The sequence below is a fragment of the Planococcus citri genome, chromosome 4 (assembly GCF_950023065.1).
Source record: "Planococcus citri chromosome 4, ihPlaCitr1.1, whole genome shotgun sequence".
NCBI classification, from domain to species: domain Eukaryota; kingdom Metazoa; phylum Arthropoda; class Insecta; order Hemiptera; family Pseudococcidae; genus Planococcus; species Planococcus citri.
Window position 1 is genome coordinate 23,501,296 of NC_088680.1, and position 10,804 is coordinate 23,512,099.

The 10,804-nt window shown below is 34.8% G+C and overlaps 1 protein-coding gene across 4 annotated transcripts in view; it reads left to right on the plus strand.

The window, feature by feature from the left end:
• Window positions 1–6,381, plus strand: part of LOC135842659 (uncharacterized) — a 55,013-nt gene extending 48,632 nt beyond the window's left edge. For 2 of the 4 annotated variants that reach the window (XM_065360216.1, XM_065360217.1), the window contains exons 4-9: window positions 21–350; window positions 422–533; window positions 609–757; window positions 855–1,076; window positions 1,147–1,265; window positions 5,123–6,381. In XM_065360216.1, the coding sequence (XP_065216288.1) occupies window positions 21–350; window positions 422–533; window positions 609–757; window positions 855–1,076; window positions 1,147–1,239 (906 nt within the window). In that variant the 3' untranslated portion in view covers window positions 1,240–1,265; window positions 5,123–6,381. The remainder of the gene's footprint in view (window positions 1–20; window positions 351–421; window positions 534–608; window positions 758–854; window positions 1,077–1,146; window positions 1,266–5,122) is intronic. The other 2 variants (XM_065360218.1, XM_065360219.1) reach the window with 2 other exon arrangements.
• Window positions 6,382–10,804: the final 4,423 nt, after the last annotated feature.

The window sequence follows — 10,804 nt, forward strand, 5'->3', positions numbered from 1 at the left end:
TATCCTTTCACACCTTTCAGATCATAGACAGAAAAATCCAGCAAATAACCAGAGTAATATTCAGAGTAGTAGGAAGACTGATCCTTAGAGGAGGCCAAGGAGGTGGCGGAGCAGCCGGAGCCGGCGGAGGAGACTCTGCTGACAAAAGCGGCGGACGAAGGGTTTCCATAACACTTCCAACGTATCCACCATTCGAAGACGAAGAAGAGGAAGACAGCACTGACGCACCGACTAGTGAAAAAGATACAGCTTCATCGGACCAATCTACAGTCAGAGTGAACGTTTCATCGACGACAGCTTCATCTTCAGAAGGTTCCACTACAATCGGAGGAATCAGCAGCAGTTCCACAGTAAGTAGGCTAAATTTCAGAATGTCATTCGACCCTCGGGCAATTTTTTAATCAATTTTTCGATCATTTAGACGAGCACAGAACCAAACGCAGTAACAGAACCATCAGACAGCAATACGATCAGAAGGATTAACCGAGACGTATCCGACGTGCTAGGAGAAACGACTCTATCTATTTCTGTTGGTATGATTCTCACATTCGTCTAACCCGTTAATATTTCATTTCGGCCTGGTATCTTAAGACATTCAATATTTCTAGAGGAAACATCCAGTACAACCGAAGCGCCAAAAAAATCCACCGGTCTTCTATCGCGATTGAGAGAAATGCGAAGTAAAAGAGGTTCCGGTTTGTTTCGATTCGGAAACGGAGGAGGCGGTTCGGGCAACTTTTTATTTGATGTGATTCGGGTAAGGTGCTGGCTCGCGAACGTGCCTCTTCATTTATTTCCGGTCACAGACTGTGAGAAATACAAATCACGTAATTTTTGCTAAATTTTTAATATAGCTGATAGCTGGCAGCGGCACAAGCCCGGAAAAAGACGAAGAACAAAATGCTCCCAGAGACGAAAGGCAAGGCGATAGCATCGATAGCAACGATGTCAACGGTAGTAGTTCCAGTTTCAATAGCGATGACAGCTATACCACCGGAGGTATACCTGGCCCATTGACCAGATTATTTATACTCGCTAACAGAGGAATCTCAAATTTAATCCAAGACTTAATATTGGTAAGTGTGCCTACGGGGTGTACCTCGCATATTATGTTTTTCTTAACCTTGATCAACGTTTTTCAAACAGTTATGCCCCGGTTCTGCGGCCAAATGTGAACGCGATATGTCTGTCGTTGTTAATAAAGTAGCTGATAATATTCATAAAGAAAAAACTTCTTAACATTAGACCTTCTAATACACATATCCGTTCGTAATAGTCATTTTTATACAATGAGCACTTTATGAATTTCGTACTGCGCACCACCAAAGTCTCGAGCACTACGATTTTCACGACACTGCCTTCGCTTTAGAACAAAAAATGAAGAAAAATACTGAAACGCTGTGTACTTTTGAAAAGTTCCTACTGATCAACTCTGGTCGCGAGCGTTTATTTCTTCTGCTCTGCTAATCGAATATATACCGAGAATTGCGAAGTGATACGTATTTCAGCCGATAAACAAAGGTGATCATCTGAATGCGAATTGCACGATTTCAGATCAACATAAATCTTTTTCAAAAATACTTGAATGTTTATCAGGTGTCTTAGTTATCAGGTCTCATCACACATATGAATACTTCTCAAGTGACCATATTGACAAAGTCACTATAAACACGTACTTATGTCTCATCAAGTAATTAATTAGCACACTAAATAACCAGTAAATTTGATGATTTCATTTCAATTGAGTAAAGGTTTTTCATTGGCTCTGCTGCAAACTCTTGAAAAAAAATTGATAGAAATTTGTTTCCTCACAGAAATCGACCTTCCAAGTCAAATTTCAACTCTTTCAGCCGGACTAGAACCTCCAACAAATTCGCAATTTAAATTTTTTGACTTCTAAGTAGGTAGTGGAAAAGTCACCTTTACAAATTAGGAGAGAGCACGGTAGTTCGGTCCACTCCGTCTCCAGTTTCAAGATCCATACGAACTTGCTTTACAGAAAACGATGGAATTTCACTTGATTTTATTTTCATGCTCAACAACATTTCACTACTTTTCAAGATTACCATTGATTCTGTAAAATTTTACAAAATTGCTCAAAACTTCAGGTTTTAATTTCTTGGCGCAGGGGTGCCCTTTTCATAGAGTTCGTACAGAATTTTTTCCAAAAGTAATATTCGAAAAAGTAACAAAAAAACTCACCAAAAAATTTAAATGCGGAAAAAATTACAAAAAAAAGAAAAACAATAGTGATATTTTACTTATTGAAATTTTTGCCGAAAAGTAAGACTATTTCGCAACTTTTTAGTAAATTTTTGGCAAAAGTAAGACTTTGACAAATTTACCAACAAACAACAGAATGACTGAAAACTTTGACAAAATGCAATGGCTCTTTGGCAATTTCTGGCAAAAAAACAACACATGGAAATTTTTGGAGAAAAATGAGAACTTTTGGCGATCTGGCAAAAAACGAAAATTTTCAGAATTTTTGTCAGAAAGCAAGACTTTGAAAATTACAGCAAAAACAGAATTTTTTGACATTTTTTGTCAAAGAAGTTTTTTTTTGCAATTTCTAAAAAAAATTAGGGCTGTTGAGCAATTTTTTATAAGGGTGAAATGTTGGCAAAAACGCGACAATTTTAAGAAATTTTTGGTGAAAAACGACAGACTTTACTATTTTTGGAATAAAAATGGAATTATTAAGAAAATTTTGATAAAAACTATGATTTTTGGCAAAAAACATAACTGTGACAATTCTAACAAAAAAACAACTCGGAACAGAATTTTTTGACAATTTTTGTCAAAAGAAGGGCTTTTTTGCAATTTCTGAAAAAATTAAGACTTTTAAACAACTGAGACTTTTAGATATTTTTGGAGAACAAGCCACAATTTTTAGACATTTATGACAAAAAACGACATATTCTTAGAAACTTTGACTAAAAACGGGATTTTTTAATATTTTTGGAGAAAAGTGAAATGAATCAAAATATTGGGTGAATTTTTGCGATTTTTGGAAAAAAGCAAGACTTTGACAATTTCAACAAAAAAAGGCATTTTTTTACATTTTTTGTCAAAAGCAGGGCTTTTTTGCAATTTCTGAAAAAAATTAAGACTTTTGAGCAATTTTTGAAAAAAAAAGACTTTTAGATATTTTTGGCAAACAAGCCACAATTTTTAGAAATTTATGGCAAAAAACGAATTATTCTTGGAAATTTTGATTAAAGACGAGTTTCTTAAATATTTTTGGAAAAAAGTGAAATGATTCAGAATATTTTGGTAAAAAAAGTGAACTTTTGTTATTTTTACGAAAAGCAAGACTTTGACAATTTTTGTCAAAAGCAGCGCTTTTTTGTAACTTGTGAAAAAACGAATCAAAACTCTTGCACAAGTTTGGAAACATGTGATTACGAGTCCTGTTTTCATAAAACGACTGAGCCTCTGCTCCCTGGGAAATTTGCCATCAAAGAACTCTCATTCTGGAGTTGCGAGGCTGGACTTCTGCCATCAAATTTCATTTGTTTTTCCATTTTTACATAATAATTCAAATGTCTTCTACAGCATCAGCCATAAAATTTTAGAACAGGTTATTTCTTTAATCGTATAAGTAAGATTCTGCTCCGTCAGAAGACTTCTCCTTCGACGAATTTAGGTTTCGAATTCAAAATTCGGCTCTTTACAAGAATGATTTTGTTTTTTTTTTTCTGAAACGACGTATTTCCATAAATGACTTTTTCTTCCAATAATTTGTTTTTTGCTGGGAAAATCAAAATCTCTTCCAATTGAAAAATCCAAGCACCAGTTCAGGAATCCAAGCTCTTTCTATTACACCAAAAAAATAGGTACATGCTGCTTACAACATAACGTCAGATTCCAAGAATGAGTCAATTTCAAAACCTCTATATCTTTCTCTTTCACCTCCAGCCCACTTCATGATTAGTTAATTACTCTAAATCACCCAAACAGCTCACCACTCTACACAAGTGTTAAATAAGTTGCATATCTTAATTCTACTCAGCCAATTGTGTCCCTCTCTTCTCCACATCCTTACCCACACCACCATCAATGAAACGTAGGTATTAATGCACCAAGCAACGTATAGGAGCCTCGTTAACGAATTAATCAACGTCAATGATTCTTCATTTGATCGCTTTTACGATCATGTAGAGCCTACTTATACAATCGAATGACCTCATAGATACGTTTTCGTGAAAATTCCGCATTTTATTAGTTAAATGACCTTTATCGTTACGCCACAATCGATTCCTCGCAATATTAGCAAGAATCAGACGGTGTTATTACGATGACAATTACTTTTCCATTCTAAGCACGATCGTCAATATTCGGTGCTTCAATTAGGGCACGCTCACGTAGCACGTATACACACACCAAATGCTCAGCTGATTCTATTTTATATATATTTTTTCATTGGTATGCACAATGTCTCAAAATATATCGTATCCATTCGACTCTCTTTTTGTGGCAATACAAAGAGGAGATATTCATACATATTTTTCTGATTTTTCCCTTCTCTAGGTGTTTAAGTGAACGAGTTAATCCAATGTTTGTCATCGTAAAGGGTCGATTGGTCTGAGCGGTAACTGAAATTTTTCTAGAGTAGCTTTTGTATGTACAATGGCATCAGATTTATTTTGAAAAACTGAAATGCTCGCCTAGTTTGCTTGTTTAGCTTTAAACTTTTGCTCCAAAAAATCACTGGAAATGCTTATAAAAAATTAAAAAAAAAACCAAACACACAAATAAATAAAATGAGATAAAAAATCAAACCCCTGTATCTAGTACAGAGAGACGAAAAATAAAATAAACACCACTACAAGGAATATGACTGCATCGCCTGCTGCTCCGCATCAATTTCCACGCATAAAAAATACAATTCTGCCAAACAAATTGCCTACTTTTAAATTTAAGGCGAAACGCTACCGCTTATCAAAGGAAAAAATACATCAAATTATGCCAATGTTGTAGTATGTACAGGTAGCCATTGCATATATTTTGAGACATTTGGCATCGCAGCTTATTCTACAGTTAGCTTTTGTATTTTCACGAGCTTTCAAAACATTCACCATTACGATTTAACTAATCTATGAATTTTTATGTATTACAGCGACTCGCTCAAACCAGTGAGAGAATAGTCAACTTCAAAGCAAGACTTATTACATCGATAATTTAAGGATATTTATTTATATTAGAATAAAATGAGCGCCATTGTTGTTTAATCAAAACGCATGTTTAATAACGAATGGTATTCCACTATTCCAAGTTATACCAACGAACAAGGCAATGAAAGAGCATCACGCGAACGTAGGTAACGTTTCCTCATGTATTTTGTTTTTATCAATTTTTTTTAGGGATGAATGTTTATAGAAATTTGTTTATCGAATTCGAAAACACGTTCGAATAATCGTAAGCGAAAAAAAAAACTTGACCCGAACTCGAAGGGAGTTTTTTCAAATTTGTAAATATTATTTATTTATTATACTCGAGTTTTACTTTTTTTTACATTTTAGAACTTGACGATATTTCGGATGTTTTTTTTCTGTTTTTTAAAAATACTATTTTCATAGTACAAGCTCAAATATTGTTAGCGAATTTTTAGATTTATCGCGAAAATGGCTGGTTTTGCTCAATACATCTTATTCCAGCCAGCTAATTTTTATAAAAAATGAATACCTACAGATATTTAACCGATTAATCGAATCGTTATTTGATTAACTGGTTAAATAATTCGTATGGAAAATGACGGTATTCGAATTAAGGGTAGTATGATGAACACTACGGATTTCGAAAGTCCTTCCAAACGCCTGTATATTTTCTTGTTATTGTAATTTTATGTTTATAGTATAATTTTTTATACGTATCGCGTTCATGTAAGTTTATACAGTAAATTTAAAATTTTTAAAGGTATTAGATAGAAAATTTGTATGGCATGACGTTTGATTAAGTTTCAGTACAATTTCTACATTCATTGATCAATATCGACAGAATTAGTAGGCTATAACTACATACATATTTCATTTATCAAAAAAAAAACGACAAAAAACACTTCGTTATAGGTAATTGTAACAATAACCATCGATAAAATCGTGCCATGAATTGTACAATTTAGAAAATAATTCCATTTACTCAAATTTTATGTTACCCTGTTTGACTTGGAAGTTACCTAGACCCGAAAACACATTCCTCTATTGTACGATTACCATTTTTTATGTGAATATGTAATTTTTTTTTGTAAAAAAATCATTTTACGAAGTATTTTGAGGTTATTTTAGCGTATGTAGAGTCGTATAATAATGACTGTTTTTTTTTTATTAGTGTTATGTCATATGGTAATGTTTCGATAATAAATTGTACATCGAATGTTGATTGTTTTTTAAATAATATGTTCTTAATAATACGCGGATAGAAAAAAATGGTTGTATTGCAACCCCTATCTTCAGATTTGAAAGGGACTGCGATTTTTGGAAAGAGCATAGTCTAAAACTCCCATAGCTAAAATTACAACTGCCCAAATTCATTTTTCGATTTTTTGGCGAACGTTTGAAAATTCAAAATTGACCATTTTCGATCGGTGATTTCCACTTGCGCTTTTCCTTCAATTTATTTTGACCAGTTGCGCTTTACCAAGCCTGCTTCTTTAAATACCACTTGCGCTTCTTAAAAACAAATTTCAGGGGTTCTCAAAGTTTGGAAATTTTGATAGTACGAGTATGTTTGTGCAAAGTCGTTCTTTTATGGCGTTGATATTGGATTACTGTGCGGAAGAGGAACATTCTCGTGATGTTACGAATGCCAAAACAACGAATCGAGGTTTTTTTTTGAAAAATGATGAAAAAAATCTGTAGGTAATGTGTTGCATGAATTCATGTTTTATTCCTTTGTTTTTGTTTTCTTGAGCAAGGAGCAAGAATATGCCATAAAATACAAAGTATAACATTCTATAGCTGCAGTTACCAATGCTTTTTAAAAGCAAACTTGAAGTAGTTAGATACTGTTCCAAATGCCATGGGGTGACCATCATAGAATCTAACTACCTCATTTTTTGCTATAAACAAAGCTTAATACATATGTGTGTGTAGGGATGGTGCAGATGCAAGGCAATGGTCCCGGCGCGCCCGCAGCCCCCCCGCGACCGGCGCCCCACGAAATTCCCCCGAGCGAAGCGAGGGGGAATTTCGGGGGGCGCCGGTCGCGGGGGAGCTGCGGGCGCGCGCCGCGCAAGCGCGGCGCATCTCTTCTACCCGTTTAGTCACATTGTCTCAAATTCCTGAATTTTTTTTGGTCATGAATACTTGAACAGAGTTCATATGGGTCTGTCTAGATGTAAGGAGATAGCACCGGTCCACCGGCGCGCCCCCAGCCTTCCCGTGCCCGGCGCCCCCCCGTAATTCCCCCGAGCGAAGCGAGGGGGAAATACTGGGGGGGCGCCGGGCACGGGAAGGCTGGGGGCGCACCTCTTTAAGGTCGCTTTTCTTAAATTTTAGCCTCATTATTCGAAATTTCTGATATTTTTGGTTATGAACAGAGTTCATATGTGTCAGTCCTCTCCGTGTGGATGTAAGGAGATGGTCTCAGCACCTCCGCAGCCTCCCCGTGACCGATACCCCTCGAAATTCTCACGAGCAAACGTGAAATTGACATCAATTCATAGTTTTACTCAGTATTTCTTCAAAAAAAAATGAATAAAAGTATAATTAATCACGTAATGCTGAAATACAACGTAATTAGATTCATTTTTCCAGTACATATATTGAATATCCACGTATGAATCAAGGTAGTTAGATATTATGATAGATACCCATGGTGCATAGAACAGTATGTAACTACCTCAATTTTTTCTTTGATTGATCACAGGTAACAGATATTCACATTATATTCGTCTCTGTTCCTCATTTTCTACTAGTTTACATCAAAAAACATGTAAGAAATGCAATAAATTGCTTCAAATCTATAGTGTTCACACTCTGCTCGAATATTCCCCAGAATTATAATTGGTATGTAAAAAGCCTCGAATCGTTGTTTTGGCATTCGTAACATCACGAGAATGTTCCTCGTCATTAAGAAGAATCACCATACACATCCTCCCGCGATTTAAAGCAAAAAAAGTAAGGTAGTTGGATATTGTGACGCGTACCAATGGTTAGCATCACAGTATCTAACTACCTGAGTATTTTCCTCAAAATTGAGGGAACCGCAAAAATTCTGTTCCCTCACCACATTTCTGGCAATTTTACATTTTCAAAAAAAAAATTGCAAAAATTGCGGGTAGTTAGATTCTGTTATATTACCCCATTACCGTGTATGTAGGTAGACAGTACCTACGAGAGTATAATAAAAAAAAATGCTCCCCTTGGTGAGATCAGACGGATTAGGTATGTTAGGTATGTAATAAAAATAATTCGTTCGTTCGTTCATCAGTTTGTATCTTTCAATTCTTTCAATTTTGGGAACACATTCGGAATTTTAAATAACCGAAAAGCGCAAGTGGGTAAAAATTATTGCTTCTACTGAAAAGCGCAACTGACCAAAAAAAAATCGAAAAAATAGGGGAAAAAGCGCAACTGGTATAGAGCCTTTTCGATGATCTGTTGTTGTTGTTGTTGTTGTTGTTTTTGTTCTTTTTTTAATACGATACGTAAATAATTATAGCTGAAATTTTTATACAGAAATTGATGAAAATATGCAATATTTTAAAACGCAATTTTCTCATCTAAAATATGCAAAAATTTCAATTTGAGTGACGTACCCCTGAAAAAGATTTTTCAAGCTGAAAAACGTGAAAACTGTTAATTCAAAACAGAATGAACGCAGTGATCAAAAAATACACTACTTTTTTTTAGAAATTGGCAAAACAAGCCATTTCGTAATGATATCTAAATACTTACATTCATCATAAAAATTTTTTTTGATGACATTTTAGCAGTGTTGTGATTTTTTGAACAAGATGTGAATTTTTGCAAAATTTTCATAAAATATGCAGAAATATGATAAAATATGCAATTTGGTCTAAAATATGCAAAATATGCAAAATGATATTGGAGTAATTCTTCAGGAAATTTCGTGATTCGTGGAGATCTTATCAAATTATGCACTTTTTCCAGTCCATCAAAAAATATGCAAAGCATAAAAATCCCAGCTCTATAAATTATCAATCAGTAAACATGATTCAAATAAGTCCTGAAACCAATATTAACCTTCCAAATCCATATTTCACCTTTTCCAGCCTTTCTGGAGCCTCCAGCGGCGTTTTCAATTTCTCCAGAATTTTGAATTTGCCCCAGAAGGCGTAAACATTAACTTGGGCAGCTAAAAATCGAGTTGTGCCTTATACTCGACCTGTTCAACGAGTTTATCCAGATTTGAGCTGATTCCGAGAGCAGGCACTTCAAGAGTGTTTTCTTGACCAGCCTTTTTTTAGAAGAAGTAGTTGGAAAATCAAAAGTTTCATGTTCGCGAAATTTTTTTTACAATTTGCACGAATCGCTTTATCCAGTCTAGAAACAACCCTCTAAGTCTGAATTTTGCCGTTTCAAGAAATTTCAGAGCCCTCAGCCCAATTTTCAAAATTCTGGAAAAATTGAAAATCGCGCCATGGAGGCTCCAGAATGTCTGGAAACGGCGACATTTGGATTTGGGTGGTTAATATAAGTTTCGCGACTCGTTTGGATCATTTTTACTCATCATGTAAGTACATATTTTTTGAAAAAAAGCATAAATCACTGCAAATGGTCAATTTTGAATTTTCAAACGATTGCCAAAAATCAAACAATAAATTTGGGCAGCTGAAATTTTGGTTATGGGGGTTTCAGGCCATAATTTTTCCAAAAATCACGGTCCATTTCAAATCGGAGGCGGACAACTTGCAAGGTTCTCTTTTCAGAATACTTCTGATATCTCATAGATTGTTTCAGTCTTTTAGGCTCAATTAGAAAGGTTTCAAAAAATTATTCAAAAAATGCAAAAAAATTCTTCAACTCAATTACTCAAGTTTTCCAATCCCTAATGCTAGCAACATTAAGTCTGAAAACGAAAACCAAAATTCCTCAAAAATTCCACATAAAGCATACAGCCAGGTAAAATAGACGATTCCGCCCTGTCCTCGAATTTTAGAACTAACAAGTGGAAGTTGTTCATTATGATTTGAAGAGTGATATTCCAAAACTCGCTTCGTCCATTTTCACAACTTTTCAGGAAAGAGGAAAAACAGTTTTTCTTTAAATGGGTAAATTGGCTTTTTAGGCGAGTTTAGCACTTTATTTGGGTGGATTTATGAAGTAGGAGTGTAGGTATACACTTCATCCACTAAATACTGCTGAAAAAAATTTCAATAAAAATGGATAAAGCGCGTTTTGGAAGATTATTTTTTTAAAATTATTTTGTGAATTGGCTATTTAGGTGAGTTTAACACCTCATTTTGGTAGGTTGATGATGTAGGAATGTGAGTTACTACTTCATCTACCAGGTACCGCTGAAAAACGCACTTCGATAAAAATGGACAAAGCGAGTTTTGGAATATCACTCTTCATTTATAACCCCTGTGATAAAATCTTTAGATCGCCTAATCATCTATAATCCCTTCAGAAGGGGTGAAATTGTAATTTCAGTTTAAAATTTTCAACTTTGACAGAAATTCTGACCATAATTTTCTAAGGATTCACGTTTCAAAATACGATCTTGTTCTACAAAAAAATCACTAATATTAAAGCAAAGAAACGTGTGTTGTGTTTAAGCAAAGCGAGGGTGAAAATTTTTTGAAAATTTTTGAAATTTTCCATCTGTTAAACGAAAA